Source organism: Vanellus vanellus (genome assembly GCF_965231255.1).
Source record: "Vanellus vanellus genome assembly, chromosome: 2".
Lineage (NCBI taxonomy): Eukaryota > Metazoa > Chordata > Aves > Charadriiformes > Charadriidae > Vanellus > Vanellus vanellus.
Window position 1 is genome coordinate 93195693 of NC_138906.1, and position 17390 is coordinate 93213082.

The following is a 17390-nucleotide window of genomic DNA, read 5'->3' on the forward strand; positions in this document are numbered from 1 at the left end:
CCTTTTCCTTTTCCCTTTTCCCTTTTCCCTTTTCCCTTTTCCCTTTTCCCTTTTCCCTTTTCCCTTTTCCCTTTTCCCTTTTCCCTTTTCCCTTTTCCCTTTTCCCTTTTCCCTTTTCCCTTTTCCCTTTTCCCTTTTCCCTTTTCCCCTTTTCCCTTTTCCCTTTTCCCTTTTCCCTTTTCCCTTTTCCCTTTTCCCTTTTCCCTTTTCCCTTTTCCCTTTTTCCTTTCCTTTTTTTCCTTTTTTTTTTTTTTTCGATGGGTAGTTGGGTGAGCAGGAAAAAAAAAGGGGGGGGGGCTCTAAACACACACAAATGCAACTGTAGCATCACGTGCCCAAAATGGATATGTAATATTTTTTAAAATATTTCCCTAGATAGAAGAAGGGGAAAAAAAGTAAGATATATTAATGCTTTATGTATTCTTTACTTTGTATAGAACATGAGAAATATATATATGAAAAACTCTACTGGCTTCCTTCAGATGGAAGATTCTTATTTTAATTGGTAATCTGGAGCTGGTGTTATTAATTATTGACCCATCTTTTTCAGGATATTCATATTCCTTGCTACATCACGCTTCATAAATCTGGCTAGTTCTTATATTTTTGTTGGATTCACAAATCACCCAAACAAACGAATGATATTAATTTGAATTATATCACATACTATTTTGGTGCTTGCATCCTACTGCTCATTTAGGCCTGAAACTGGCCTTTCCTTTTTAAACAATGCCTTTTGTATTGAAGATCGGGGAATTACAAAGCTTTGGGAACTGCATCATTATGGCACCGCATTCTCTTTTTTATCACCGCCTGTTGTTTCACTGAAGAAGATTGAACATTCCTTTCTTAAGCCTTGGCTGGGAAGAGCAAAACCAGTTCAACAGTGATGAATAAACCTTTCAGAACTGTCAGAGTGAGGCAATCTGCTTCCAAGAGGTGGAAACCAGTGCTTCCAGTAATAGATCAGCAGGCTAAGTAGAACCAGATAAAACTGGTGTTCTCATGGGGTTTATGTTTCAGAAGATCAGACGTATTTTGCTGCTTCTAACTTCCTATCATTGCCTCAATTCCGAGCTGAATTATTTTATTTACATTTTATGCTTAAACTGACCCTGGTTCAGTTAGTAAAAGGAGGAGATAATCTTAAATCAGTGCTTTTTCCTGATCTTAGAAAATGCTCCAACTGATTTTTAATGTCTTTATGACAGCGTGCTACTGCAAGTATCCATTTCAACCTACTTCTTGCTGCAGGGCACAAGACTATTGCATATGTAATGACAAGAGGAAAGAATACTATCTAAACATGTCAAATGCTTTAAAACATTTGGCTGGCTTTAGAAAGCAAGCAGATTTTAAAGGAGCTATTCAGTATTTTAAAAAGCCTTTTTTTTTTGTCTGAAACCAATGTAAACCACTGAATCTGCTTTTAGGTCGCATCCGGGGTCATAGCTATTAATTTAAGTATTTTTATTTAAGTCTTTTTATTGCTTTTTATGTTTTCTCTGTTAGCTGTCCACAGATAATAGGAGACTGAACTGAATTCTTTTTCGCCTCTGCCATTGGTAGCTAAGCACTAAAATCAGGATCAAACTGGATGTTTTGTTTGCTTTGTTTCTCAAGAACTTTGCTTCGAGGTTTCTAATGAAATTCCATAGTATAAAAAGCAACTGGAAGAGTTTCCTTCTCCCTAACTTTGTAGTGACAGAGACTGGCTGTTGACAATTAAATATCATTCCTTCTGCTTCCATTAGTAGATGAAGTCAAAATTTGATTTAGTGAGGACAGCAGAATTAGATAGGTAGGGGAAATGTAGTTTTTGTAGATACGCTTCTTTCTCCAGGAAAGCCGTCCAGGTGGGAAAGGAGTTTGCCAGACAGTTTGCGTTGGGCAGCACTGACTGGGTTGTTATTTAGTGCTGTGGATTCTCTCCACCGTGGGGGAGAGTTTCTCTTGAAGGGATTCTGGCAGTAACTGCTGGAGGGTGTTGAATCCAATCATACTTGCCACATCTGGCCATGGGATGGGCAGTGCAGGCAGCTGGGAGTTACAGGACTTCTCCACTTGTTTGTGCTCATGGCAGATGTGCATATAGGGGAGAAACAGGCACCAAACCCTCACAGAAAATGAGGAAAACCACCTGTAAGTCTCTCCTATTTAAAAAAGTATATGTGTATATATATTATTAAACATATATATATTTATAAAAAATATTGTATTTATTGTATTATTATACAATATATAAACATATCATTTATATATATAAAAATTTCTTTAATAAAAGCTACTTTCTATAAATTTAGGAATGAGGCTATTTGTGTTAAAGCACAAAACTGATCAGGGTGTCCTTTAAGTGACTTCTTGAAAATGTAGCTTTTTTAGAGAAAAATATATGATTTTATTGGTAGCTTTTTTTAATTCTCCATACTGGACTAGAGCTGTGGTACGTTTTTTCCATGTGTCTGTATCATCATTTTCATTTTTCCTGTAGGATGAGCCCAGCTCTGGGATGGATCCCTGCTCTAAGCGCTACCTTTGGAAAACCATTCTGAAGGAAGTTCAGGATGGCTGTGCAGCTGTGCTGACATCCCACAGGTAAGACCCTTATCCCAGCAGTCAACATATTCCTGTTATCTCTCCTCGCCTGCTGCCAACTGAGAGCAGAACATATTCTGAAGGTATACTTTCCCTGGTATGAAACGCGGAATATGTCTTCGTATTTTACGGCAATTCCTTCCTGATTGTGAAAATGGAACCTTGTGTAAATCCTAAATGTTTTCTATATTTAATTTTCAAGGATTAGAATGTGGCTCAAGGGGGCTGCAAGCACAGGAAAAATGTTGCAATGTATTCTTCCTTTTCCATGCTCTTTCTATTCAGTGTTGCGGTTGTTCTTGTTTGGAACACCAGGTTATCCTTTTGCAGCTGCCCACTTTATAAAGCCTTACAAAAGGAGGTGGGAGTGAAAAACCCTCTCCTGATTTTATTAAGGATTCTGTTTTACATCAGTGTATGAAAAGAGTATGCCATGACATCCTAAAGACAGCTGCTTCAGCTATTCTCTTAAGCACTACTGGAAATGGTAGGAGTGACCACATTCTCTTAGAAGAGTCTATTGACATTAAATATCTTGTCAAGTTTCTGATATCATCATTGGTATAGGTATATCAGTTTAATGGATGAAACATCAACACTGTTTTGCAACATCAATAGTAAAATGGAATAAATTAGATGTTCCTTTAAGGAACATAGTATACTATGTAAAATTATATATAAAATGTCTTTAAGTGAGGGAGACATTATGAAAACTGGCTCAGAGAGGACAGAACTCATTAATCAAAACAGCAATGTAACATTTACAATATGGCAGGGGGGTTAGAACTAGATGATCTTCAAGGTCCCTTCCCACCTAAACCATTCTGTGGTTCTATGATTTTAGCCAAATGAGATTTGAAGCATAGATGAATCAATAAAGGAATGCAGCAAAACTTCCCTCAATATTTTCTAGATACTTTTAAATTTTTTTCAGATGTTCTCAAAATATATTTGTTGTCCCTTTGCATGTGTGTGCTACATTACTGATGGAAAAATGCTCTCAGAAGTTTCTACTATTCTGTTTATGGAAGCTGAATCTTGAAAATCGCACACCTGTATTTGATCCCCAAGTGCTTACCTGCTCACTTATTTAGGGAACACAAGTTATGCATTGTGAATTAAGTTGAGTGATTTTCAGGAAACAGTGTGCTTTGAATTTTCAGTCCAGATTAAGAATGCTTAGTTGTCAAACACCAGCTAAACAGGAGAGATCTGTAGTCTCATTACTAATATGCTGTAAATAAAAAAAAAAAAAAAAATCCATCAGATTGTTAGTAATTATTCATTTATCTTTACAAATGAATGACTTGAAGCAGATATAAGTGCAGTGATAGTGTACACATTTAATTTCTAATTAATAAAACATTGTTGTGCCAGGGTGGAGGAAGAGGAAATTATTTCATACTATTTATACTATTTGCAGAAGGCCATTGGAGATTTATTTGAAATTCTTTCAAAGGCTACTTGTACAAGTAAAGGAATTTTTCATGTGAACTGAATCCTCATGCCTGTCAGCGAATAAGCGCATAGGGTATAGAGGTGATTTCCTGTATAAAAATTAGTTTTTGAGGTCTGTTTACTTAGTTTTCAGAGGCAATGCTTAACTTTTGTTTTGAGAGGGGGAGGAGTGAGATTGTATCGACTGTCCATACAGGCCTAAATTTGTCTTATTTTGCCACAGCTGGGATGTCTTATGCCAAGGGGAGCATTGGGATTCACCGCACCCCAAAGAGACTCGGCTAACTTCCTGATTTGTGGAAAGATGTGTTAGCAAGCCCTCTCCCCGTGTCTCAAATATAGTGGTTTGGCAGCTCTCACCATATCCCTGTCCTATTTTAAGGAAATTGTTCCTAGGAGGGTACTTAATTGCCATGCTTGTTCAGTAAAAGCACTTTAATTTGGACTGTCACGTGGCTGAGGCACAGAAGACAACTCTTGTTTATCAGTCTCAGAAGGATTGGGGAGCGCACACAGTGAATTGCAGGAATATCAAATAACTTTGGCTTTTTGAGATGATGGATATGTCCCAACCAATGTCCTATGGCTAAAGCAATGTTTTGGAAGAACTGCTCACACAATTCTGTATAATATGTAGAATGGCAGCCCTTCTGCCCTAAGCTTTACAAATCAAAGTTATTGTTTATCAGCTGAAGCAGTTGCATCTGACAGGATCCTGCTTTTCTATTCAGATGCATTTCCATGTCCTGAATTCTATTTGGATTGTAATGTTTTTCATTTTCTTCTATCCTGCAATCAGTCTAAGGGTAACAACTTTTTAAGAGCGTGTAGCATGCAAGAGGTAAGCTGAGCAAACTTACTTCATTATTCTCCCTCTATCCTTTAGCTCAGAATGACCACAAAGAGATATTACAGGGAATGACAGAGTTCATGGCTCTCACACTCAGTGGTATATCTGAGACTGCCTATCAGGAATTTGCCTGTGGTAATAAAACCTTTGTATTGTGGCCAGAATTGTCCAATTAGTTCTGGACTAAAAACATAAATGCCATTTTAAGGTTCTCTTCGAGCTGTCATGTGGTAATAACTTTTGTTATGTACTGACTAGGGTTACAATTTGAGCTGTTTCCTTTAAAGTCAAAGGTTTTGTGTACCCATTTTTGCAGCTGTCCAGATTTCTTCCACTTTAATTAAAGTTAAGTATAAGTACTGTCCTCTGTTTTTACTATTATTCTTTTAATCTCCACCCCCCCACCCCCCCCCCCTTTATTTTCTAGTATGGAAGAATGTGAAGCTCTCTGCACACGGCTGGCTATTATGGTCAATGGAAGTTTCAAGTGTCTTGGTTCTCCCCAGCACATTAAAAACAGGTATTATATGTGAACATCAAACCTTCTGCAGCTACATTCAGTCAAAGAGCTGGCTAGACACTTTAATAGTGCCAAGGCATAAATACTTATGACTGCTAAGCACATCTTTCTTTTCCTGCCATCACTGAAGTTAAAAAAGAGCCAATTAGGATATCTTAGCGAGCTAAATTGACACATGGCATTGCTAAAATGCTTTGTAGTCTGCACTGGTAATTGAAAGAGACAGATCTGTATCTAAAATGAAGCACTTCTGCACTCAACCTGAGAAATACATTGTGAGAATTCAACATGTTGAGATGAAATCCACTTTGGTTCCTTGTAAGGATTTCTTCTAACAGGAAGAAGCACTTTTAACAGGTCAGCGGCCAGTAAGACAATGTATTTTGCACCATCTCTGCCTCCTACCAAATTCACTGGCAATACAGATATTTATGCTATGTTTTCTGTGTTCTTTTCTTGGTGTGCATGAGCCTCTCTTCTGCGTCACCTCTGCTCACGAGTAAATTTAATATCTGTTAATGAAGTTGTTTGTTTAGAGGACGGGCTCGAACCACCATAAAGGAAACAGGATCAGAAACTGAGAGGAAACTTGCTGCAACTTATAGCTAGAACATTTACATTCAGTAATATGTAAAATTTTTATGATACCCAGACAGTCAGTCAGCTGTGTAAAATGATAGAGCTCATCTACAAGCAGCAAAGCTACACTGCTTTGTACTAGCTCAGCGTTTAGCACTCAAGCGCAGATACATTTGACAATGTAAACAAGCTCTACAGAAATGTTTTGGAATTGCTGTCTGCCGTGGTTACAGGGCAGAAGTTATCTGTGTCTCTGATAACTTCTTGTCCCTTGAGGGCACTTTTGGCTTTCTCTCCTTCCCTTTGGATAGAACTGTAGGCCCTGTAGAAACGTTTTGCAGCTACATTAGCATGACAGGCCTGATTTACATTTACTTTAATAAGCTCTTTCCTTCCAAGGTTTTTTTCATCAGGACAAACTTTCAGCTAGAGACCTTACAAATTGGATGGTGAAAAAAAATTAGGTCTGCATCTATGTTTCTGGTTGTTCTGTGTGATCATAGCCTTCTTTTCGTGTTTGTGTTCCTTTCAGAGAATAGTTGCCTCAATTTCTGGAGGCATGAGAAGTCAATCGCTCTTCAGCAGTTTCTGCTTCTTTTGTATCTAGCTCTTTGGTTTTGCCATCCTGTCTCTTATTCCCAAATTTCATAGCACAGGGTGGCCGTTTGTCCCACTAGCCGGAGTACTTTAGCAGCAGTGCAGGCACCCTTTATTCCTTTTGTAGTAAGAGACAGATGTCTGTAGAGGACAACGCAGACCTTGGGCAGGCGAAACTGCTTTTTAACGATGTATGTGTCCTCTAATAAGGAAAGGTAGTATTACTTAGGCACATCAGCTGAGTGCATAAAGTTAGCTGGGATAAATGTGGGTCTCGCCTTTTTATGTTCAGATCCTCTGGAATAGGTGTGTGTCTCTGTCTTCTCAGCTTGACCTTGAGAGGGCAAAACCAGGCATTCCACAAAGGCTAGCTTCACCTTTTTCTCAGTGACTTTGGCATTGTTTTGCCACTCCTGACATTTCCTTTAGGAGCATCTTTTCAGCCACCTTCTTAGGAAGCAAGACATCATAAGCATGTTCATAAGTATGCACCATATTCGTATAAATGGGACAGTTTTTTCTCAATTTGCTGCACTGTCTCTGTAGATATACTGCTTTCAGATCACAGTAAGCAAATCAATGCAGAAGAATAAACTATATGACATGCTGGAAGTATCTTCAAATTAATTCTGAGGATATCAAGACATTCACAGATCAGCCATTCAAGAATCAAGGCTGTACGAGCACCTCTTTTAAATTCTTCAAAGCAAGGTCATGATAAGAATGCTTGGCAGTCATATCTGTAGCAATTAGTTGTTTAAAATAATTGTAAATTTAAAAAAAAGCACACCTTCTCTACATTTATAATATTTCCTTCTATCAGCAGGTTTATGTTCCTTGTTTTGCCATGACAGTTCTTTAATGTATGTCAGTGGCATTCATGTGGGATAATATGTACACTGGATACCAATATTGATGAGGCTCTCCACAGAAACTGTGTAGCTGAAACTGCACTAAGATTTTTCATATAAGGCAGGATGACTAAAATCCCCTTAACTCCTAGCTTATTGATTGATTTAGTCTCCAATTTTTCCACTCTTATTGTTCAGGAGCCTGTTGAATTTTTCTATAACTTTAGAACCTTTTATTAGGAAAAAATAGTCACTAGCTTTATCAAAGGATTTAATTAAAATCATGCAGTTGTCTGAATTTGCTCTGACTGCCTAATTCATTTTCTTGGCTTCCGGGAGCAAAGCCACTGTAGATAGTACAGTCTTAAAGCCTCATATACACACAGCTGTTAAAGCTTTCTTTTCTTTCTTTTCTTTTCTTTTTTATTTTTTTAATTAAGCATACAGTAAAGAAATTTCCATGCGTTCTTTGGAAAACTTTTGATAAGTGCTGGGGAGAAGCCAAAGACTGTCCCTGTACTCCTGTTATTTTTTTGCTTACTCTGGCTTCCAAAATTCCCTCCAGACAGAACTCCTGACTGTAGTTTTCTCTACTTGCCAGTACAGTGCTCCATCATAAACCCCAGGCTGTCACACACCTAATAATTGAAGTAATTGTTAGGAGATCAAGAAACCCAGTACCTCTGTGTAATTCATGTTCCGAACTGCTTTGAAGACAATTTCCAGATACACTGCCATGTACCTTATGGAGGACTTCTACATCTACATGAGATGGGAAAGGAGAAGAGAAGCAGGATTCTTTTACTTATTACTCCAAAGAAAACCACTGAAATAATTAAACTTTAAATTATTTTAATCTTATCATTTTCTCACTTTCCACTCCACCTGTGAACATCCTGAAAAACTTCCAGGACTTGAAACAGTATTGAGCTATTCCTTCTTCCTTCCCTCCCTAGGGTTGAATAACCCTATCATTCTCACCGCCATACAGAGTAAAACATTATTCCTTCTAAAGTGATAGACCGTAAGGATTTCTAAATCTATTAGGAAACACCTACCGGCAGAAGAACACTTTCCTTAACAGCCACCTCCACTGATATAGTCACTAGTCAGTTTTATTTTTCAGTGTTTTCCTGCAATTAGTGCTGTCTAGTAGATGGAGCCTGTCTAGTCTACTGGCACCATCTTACAGTAATAACCCCATCATCTTAGATTTTGTTTAACAAAACTGTTCCATGAAGCAATGTAAGTGAAGGAAAGCATAAGAAAAACTGCTTGCTGCATCTGAATTAATCTAAATCACTTGTACCATAAAAATTGTTTTTGATGGTGCTGTGTGTGTGAATGAATTATGCTAGTAATATACATATTTATGTTAACAGGCAAGAATGGTACTAAAATAAATTAATGGGGACCATAGTTGTAGATTATCATGGGTTTTTTCTGTTAGATTTTGCAGCTTTTTTAAAATTTGCTCTTATCTACAAACAGCTTTGGAAATCCTTAAGTCTGTCTTCAAGTTCTGTCTGCAAATAAAATTAAGCAAGTATTTTCAAATCAAGTACAAGTGACCTGATCTAGCTTTGAAAATTGGAAGAAGGAAAGAAATCTAAACACTGTATGAGCACTTAAGCCAAATAAAACTCTCGTACAGCTTTTATTTATGATAGAATGAGTCCTGTATTGTAAGAAATAACAGTAGGAACACATTTTGATAATACATGCGATTACATTATCATGTCTCAAGAATTTTTTTCTCCTTTTCAGTGTCGCTATGTCCACTAAAATGGTATTTTTTTTCTTCCCTTCCTGGCCCTTCTGTCTGTCTTGATGGAAATCCTCAGAATTGTTTTATTTGCTTTTCCTTTAGTGCCATTCCGGCCTGTAAAGTCTAGATTATGATCACCTTTTTGATGGATGCGTGATGAAGGCTTAATGGGTCTTCCTTGGGGCCCTGTTAAGTTTGCTTCTTTGCTGTTGTGGGAAGATTCAAGGATTCAGCTTTCTCTCTCACTGCACTTTCAGCCCTTGGCAGATGTGAAAGACTATAATCTTGGACTGAATACAGTTTTGTCAGATGGCGGTACAAAATTCTGCTATGAAGGGTATGGGTGAACTCCAGGAAGATGATAATGTGAAACATAAAAGCTTCATAGGGATATAAAAAGTGACACATGCTGCTTCTAATGTGTGAGACTTGATTCATTTTTCCAGCTCTTGTGCAAGCCTGTTACAAAACGCTCATCCAAAACGTCTTCTCGCTACAAATGTTGGTGTTTGGGTTTCTGCTCCCGACTGTTGACCCCTGACTATATTTATCTATGTTTAAACAGATTTAAAGTAACCTCAAATGTTTCTCAGTAGAATAATAAATGTTGGACTTTAGAAAGGCCTTTTTGCTGCAAGTGGCAAATTTCTGAATAATGCCAAGAAGGGCGTTAGTGGTAAAGAACAAACTGAAGTGCAATATCCAAAAAGTTAGCATCTTAGGTTCTATAGAGGTAGTTTGTATGAGATAGATGTGTTAGCAGTTGTGCCTGTTAAAAACCTAATTTCAGACAGCTCCTGCCAACTGAGTCAATTACTCTAAATTGTGAGTGGATTACATTTTAATGCTCTCTCCAGTATTCACCATTATACTTAATGTTTTTTTAAAAATTCACAGAAGCATTTCCATGTTAGATACAGCTGGCCAGTCCTCTGGGAACAACGTTTTGAATACGATCCTTCATTCTAGGGCCATCTGGACAAGCTTCTCATAGCTGAAAAAGCCATACCAATTTTTCAAGTGCTGGACACACATCAAGTCTTTGCTCAGATTATATCAGCAAGCCATCTGATTAAATTACCCAACGATTAATCCATTTGTTATAGCAGAGTTAGAATGGAAAATGTGTTGGCAAGCTATTGACGCTTTACCTTTTTTTCAAAGGTTGATTGAGAATATTTTGTTGCTTTTCTCAAACTCACACATGTAGATTTCTTAAATGGAAGAGAGAGGATTAAGTTTAAAGATCTCATCAATATTTCAGCCTTCAGTGAAAACAGTGTTATCGTAATAACAGATATACCAGCAGTAAGTTTTTTACATGCCATAAAACATACAAGTGGCTATAATTTTTATTCCCTTTGACTGGAAAACAAATTCCTTTTGTACATGAAAAATGTATTAAGGCAGAGGATGTGTACTCATGTAATATAGCTATTAGTTTATCTTCCCAAAGGGAAGCTTGAAGAGTTCTTATGACTTTAAAAACACACAGATTGAGTGTTCAGAAATGAACAATATCGTTGCACTCTCATAAAACTTTGTGCAACATTAATTCAGCCCTACTGTGCGTGTGCATCACAATGCATTTTTTTTGTCATTTTATACTATGTTTTCCACAGGACACTGCATCATATCTGTGTACCTGTTCATTCAATGAGCAGCAGCTGATTAAGATTTCATATTCTCCTCTTTCCCTACTATATGATCTGTGTACTGGTTTTGCCAGATGTTTTTCAAACCTGTCTCTAAACACAGCATTATCAGCATTTGTTGGAGCAGGGCTTCATAAATATCAACAACTATGTTTTTCACAGTACTTCCATGCTCAGTATATAATGGGGGTTGGCCAGGGCGTGGGAATCTGCAATCACTGCTCGGGTCAGGCTGGGCAACGAATTCACCAGGTGGTGAGAGTGACTTGTGTCTTGTATATTCTTTTGCCATTATTATTATTGTTGTTGACATTAACAACCTTTTTGGTTATTGTTCTATTAAACTGTCTTTGTCTCACCCCACAAGGGTGTGTTTTCCCCTCATCTCCCCGCCCTTCTCAGTGGGGAAGGCGGAGTGAGCAAGAGGCTGCATGGTCCTAGTTGCTGACTGGGGTTAAACCACGGCACCCTGGAAAAAACACAATCAATTACAAAATAATGAAACAAACCCTATGAATTTCATATGAATATGGAAGACAGATTTTATAATTTATTTGTTACGTGTGTGTGTTTGTGTCTAATCAAGTTTATCTGTTCGGCAACACTGAGGTTCTGAATAATTGCAGAAGGAATTCGCATCTTGCAAGTGATATTATATTTGCATTTGATTTTAGCATTTTTTTAAAAAACAAAGCAACAATTTCAAATTTAATAAACATTTTTTTCCTTCCTAGATATTTTCTTTACCTGCCACTTAATAGATAGAATAGATGGAATCATTAAGTTTATTGTGTGATTTAAAATGATCTTAAACTGTAATGTATTTGTTTTAATAATTTTGTTTCATTTTTTTTTCTTTCTTCAATGTTTTTCAAAGTGGGGTTTTTTTTCAGTCTTGTTCAAATTTTATTCTCTTTGTAAATTGTACTTGTGTCTAGGGCTGTGAGGGGAATGACCTGAATCTGTATCCCATGCTTCAGCAATCATACTGGCATAACTAAGTTAGCTTGTCTAGATGAGGCCTATTCACTTAGGGAAAGTAGAATCACATCTGTTTGCAAATGAATGTAAACCAAAGCAGAGGCGTAAACAGCACAGTAGCAAGTTATTCCCTCGCTTTGATTTATGGCATATATTCTGAAAGATGCAGTTCCTTGCAGACATTAAGTGCCAATGTTCTCTTTATTATTTTTTTATTTTGTTATCCAATAATTTCATTTTGAAGTAATCTTTTGATCAATCAGACTAGCGCATACATAAAGTATGCGCATTATATTTCCACCAGTAAACTTTCTGGGAGCTGTAATTTTTTGATAAATATATATATAACACAACATTCTCTAGGAAATGTAATCCTTGATTAGTGGGGAAAAAAGCATATGGATGATTAGATGCTTTTCTTATTCATCAAGGTTTAGGAAATAAGGCCATGTTCTTGATTTCTTGATGTTACACTCACCAATTTTGACTGGAGAGAAGAGATGATAAATGGGCTTTGGGAAGAGTGTGATTCAATGAACTGATCATTTTGGACCTTCCTGTAGGTTTAAACAGTGGCTTCAAGGTTTGGTTTTGATCATTATTGGACAAGCAAACTCCTAAATGTTTTAAACAAAAACACAGATTTATTGTTTTTAAAGCAGATAGAAGTCTGCTGATGATGGACTTTTTCTTCTCACCCATCAGAGAAAACAGGGTTTCATGGGTCAAGCTTCAAAAAACACTCGGTTAGTACCTCTAGGGACCCCTTGTGACCAGCCAAGTATAGGCTCAGCTGTGTGGCCGCAAGGCATTGTGTTGCAGCCACTTCTCTTGTCCCCATTCAAATCTCTGAACCACGACCTCTGAGAAATGGACAGAAGGGAACTTTGAGAAGTTAGTATTACTTCATCTGCCTCAAATGGCAACTCCTCTACTTTGTATTTATGAGAATTTTATCCTTCAGGCACTAAATCCACTTCTATCCTCATTGCAAGGCTAGAAAGAGCACCAGGAGAGCAGCTAGAGGACTCACTTATCTCTATAGATCTGGCCACACTTTATTCCAGTGTATGACTGCAGCTTGTGTGGACACGTATCTGGAGTAGTTTTATATTATCTGTCTTTGTACTACTGGTGGTGTGGCTTTGGAACTGTATTGCAGGCTGCAAAACCCTTCTGAGAAGTGAGGCACTATTTTGGTGATTAGCCCAGGCTGACCTCCTCTTTGTGACATTTATGCTGAAACAACTGTGAGGGCAGATTAAAGAGCTGTCTAGCACAGTATCCTCTCGCTGACAGTGGCCAGGAGGGAAAAGTACAGGAACAAGATGAGCACATGGAGTTACTTTTCCACATTACTCGACCACTCTTCAGCAGTATCTGTTGCTTAGAGGCTTCCTAAGCCAGAGGTGGTCTTGGTGGGTTTCTCCCCTCCTCTTAATGTCTCTAATCTCTTAATTCATGTCAAGTTCTGACGTCCAGCACATCATGTGTCAATGAGTTGTACAGTTTCCCTGTGTGCTGTAAAGAGAATTACTTCCTGTTACTGATTTTGCATCGCCTTCCCTACAATTTAATTTGGTGCCCCCTGTTCCTGCTTGAGAAGCACAGGAGAGTGAAGAATCATTCCTTAGTTACATTCATCAGGCCAGTCATGATTCTGGGCTCTGTGAAAACAGAGTTCTACCACCTCGTCATCTTTCTTCGATGCTGAAAAGTTTTAGCCTATTTAGTAACTCCTGGTATGGAAATTGTCCCATTCCTTGTTGCCGTTTTATGTTCTTTTTGTTCCCTTGTTATTTGAGCTGCTCAGCTAGCTTGAGGACCTGTGTAATTAAAGGTGTGGAGTTCTTGGATGCGTTTTGTAGTCGTTGCTAAGATCATGCTTCTGCAGCTGATGCTGTTGTTAATACTCAAGTTAATTAGTTTACAATCAGCCTGGGAATTTATATTTTAGTTTCAGTCTCATGGTGGCATTTTAGGAGGTAAAGCACTCAATAAGTAATACTCCCAGAACTGCTAATAAGGTGAAAATCAAGCGTGAACAACTAGTTTGGCTGAGGGAGAAGTGGAAGAATTGAGAGGAAAAATATTTTGTTTTGTCAGAATATGTGTTTTTGTGTGTGTGTACACACAAATAAAAATGCAGGTGTTGTTAAAGTAATGTGGTAGAAATTAGCAGTGGAAAATATCTTTCTTTTGCAGCAGATGGCTGCTGAACAGGTGTGCTGGCTCAACTTATGCCATTTTAATGGCAATGTTTTCCTCCTTAGGTCTTGAACTATGAGGTGCTAAAGGTTTGATCCTAACAGTGCTAATCAAACCAGATTGTGCTTTTCTCTGTAATTCCACTTTGGGTTTCTGAATTAATTATATTGTCTGAATCAGAGAGGAAAACAGTGAAAAAAAAAATGGTCAACTGAATTTCCATTGCCTTGGTTCGCTGCTGCAAGCAGATTGCTCATTATAGCAAGGGGAAATGTTTATTGCTTATCAGCTTACTCTATATGGGGAGCTCTTGTACTAAAATGAACTATAAAATCAAGGTATAGAAGCATAATAATTTGACTAGCCAAAAGAAAAAAAAAAATCTTTTAAAGCTTTTTATTTGTACCTTGCTGGTGGTTATGCCATTCACAATTTAGAATTAAACCAAAGTTGCACAGACTTCTCTGTCTTTGCTAATCAGAATTTTGATTCATTTTCTTTGGAAACTTCATTGCATACAATTTCATTTTATGAGACTGTTGAACATCTCCAGAAGCCAGCATTTTTAAAACTGTAATTCAATGGTGGCTGTGTCGAGATGCCAGAAAACTGATCAGAATCAATGATCTCTCGTAAAATGTTGCCTCAGGTTGGCTGTCAAGTAAATTGAACACCCTTGTTAACTGCGTCCATCTTTCTAACATCTTTTTTTATTGTCATACGTATTTTTTCAGGGATGATGCTATGCATTTAAAACATTTAATTAGAGATCTATTATGTGTTAGTAAATCATTGCAAAGGAAATCAGCCAGCTACTGCTTTGGATTCCACCTTATTCTGGTTCTCTTTGGTGTAACAAAACTGTTCATCTGTCAGGTCATATTGCTCCGTGAATATTTGGTACCTTGCAGCTTGGCCCTGATAGGATTTAAGTTGTATAATGTCCTTCAGGAACCAACAAACAGGACACTGCATCAGGAGTAGTGTCTTACTCCATTTCAAGCAGTTTGGTGGTTGCATTTGACTGAAAGAAAAAAAAAAACAAAAACAATCAACCAAAAACCAAAAAACTATGCAATAATTTATTTGTAAGGCAGATTTTCATACAGTGCAACTTCTTCTGCAGAAGCTGTTGCTGTCATACCGAAAATGTAACAACTATGGTTTCATTCTACACAAAGAAATAGGTTTCTTCTCTGAAGAGATCCTCGGAAATTATATTTTGAATTCATGTGAAATTCTTAATAGAATAAAATCTGCAGTCTAGAATTTTTCATTGTGGAAACTTGAACTGCTCTGAAATCAGTGAAGACTTTATTGCTTGCACCAACAGAGGTTCTGGTCCAACACAAAATAGAAGTTAAAGCCCTTACATTGCTATGCATGTATTATAGATGAGGAACACGTGGTGCTTCATGTGCAGTATTTTTCTGGGAGTTGCTCAGAGAGTGGTTAAACTGGACATGTGTCTCAGAATAGACCTTTCTGGTTTTTATTACACTTTGATATTCTGTAGACATTTGTTTTTCTATATTGGAAAAGGGCAGCATCATAGAGTGTGCTGTGATACGTACTTCTGCTTTGATCACATGAAAATGTGCTTCACACCTGTCAGATCCAGTTAACCCAGCTGCTACCCTGAGTCACAAGTTGTACACAGAAAAGACATGGGAGAGGAGGGTATTGGCCGAGGGAGTAATAGAGGGAATAGTTGCTAGAACCTGAAGAACTGTAGTAAAGGATTTGGCAATGAGTAATTGTGGAGTTGGAGAATGAAGAAAAGGAAGTAATGTTGGAGTGAAGGATGTGGGAGCGGTGGTCGGTGGGAAGACGGAGGAAGTGGCAGGTTTCTTGGGGAATGTGGGCAATGTAGCCCAAGCTGCCTGTCCCTCTGCCATCGCTCACCGGCAACAGGGAACAGCAGCAGCAGAGGAAAGCTCTTCTGACTTGGCTCCTGCTGCTCTTTTTTCCCTAGCAATTAACCAAGAAGGTGAACCCAAAGGGTTCATAGCTGCCAAGGAGGACTGGGAGGGGAGGGACACAGCAGCAGCCCCATATCGCAATGTGCATAAAAATGCGGTTGCCATTTCAGTGGTTATGGGTTTATTGCAACTTCCCCAACTACATATTAGCAGTGAGTAAATCTAATAAAAAATAATGTGTTGGTTAGATTGCCTGTACTTAACTTTTATCACATGTATGTTGAGAAAGAGAAGTTCATTTCCTAAATTATTCTGAGACAGATTGTGTGGCCATTGAGCTAAAGGAAATTCATTAACTTTACCATCTCTCTAAATACTCCTGTAGTTTCCTTTGTGTATCTGTAAAACACAATTGTACGCACATTGCTGAAATAAAATCTGTGCAGTCTTTGTTAAAAGATTTGAAAAATAGTGCTACATGCCCATTTCTTAGAAAAGTTAAAGGAATTTTTTTCTTCTGTATTTGTAATTGGTAATCTTCAGTTTTTTGCTAATCATTCAAAGCAATATAGTAATTAAACCATACTCTAGTTAGCATAAGTTCAGGTACATCGGATAGTGAAATATCCTATAGTAATTAAAACGTAGGCATATTTTTTTGTTGTTTCTCTTTGTTATCATTAATTTAACAACTTTCTCATTGAAATTCTATTGTTCAATAGTATAATACTAAAATCACAGTGATAATACAGCAGGCATACATGATGTTATTTGACATAATTGCTACTGGAAAATCAATCGAAACAAATGTTCTTCCTGTCGTCTTAGTGTAGACAAATGGATTTATGTTTCTGTGTATCGTTCTCAGGTTTGGAGATGGCTATTCTGTCAAGGTTTGGCTTAGCAAAGAAATAAGCTATCGAAGAATGATTTTGGACCGTTTACAACTGCATTTTCCTGGAACACGGTTTAAGGTACAGTTAAAACTGCTCATTATAGTGTTTCTTCTATGGCAGGATTAAATATGGGTTGGTAAGAACAATATATACACATTTGGATATATTGATCTTTTGGAAAAAAGTGTGTATGAGCATCCCTTTTATTTTCCTATTAAACAATTCTTAAAAATATGACTTGTGATATTGATTAAACCAACTCCAAAGAGTCATTTAGGCAACATAAATAAACAGGCCCTTTCTCTGAGTGAAAAATTCCTTTTGCTTTTATTATTGATGAAGTTGAACTCACCGTTGTGTTCACCTGAAGTGGGAGTGCAGTGTAGTCACTGAGAGTATTTGCTTTGATTACTTTCTGATAAGGTCCATAGCTGATAAGCCTCAGTCTTTACTGAGATTCTTTTATTTGATGCGAAGCCTTATAAAAGACCTATAGTAATTAAATTTCAA

At 37.5% G+C, this 17390-nt stretch overlaps 1 protein-coding gene across 1 annotated transcript in view; it reads left to right on the top strand.

Moving 5' to 3' along the window:
- The window catches only part of ABCA13 (ATP binding cassette subfamily A member 13), a gene marked incomplete at both ends in the record, with an annotated part of 191390 nt that overhangs the window by 171666 nt on the left and 2334 nt on the right, over nucleotides 1-17390 (top strand). The window contains 2 exons of the mRNA XM_082499202.1: nucleotides 2492-2595; nucleotides 16853-16958. Of these exons, the coding sequence (XP_082355328.1) occupies nucleotides 2492-2595; nucleotides 16853-16958 (210 nt within the window). The remainder of the gene's footprint in view (nucleotides 1-2491; nucleotides 2596-16852; nucleotides 16959-17390) is intronic.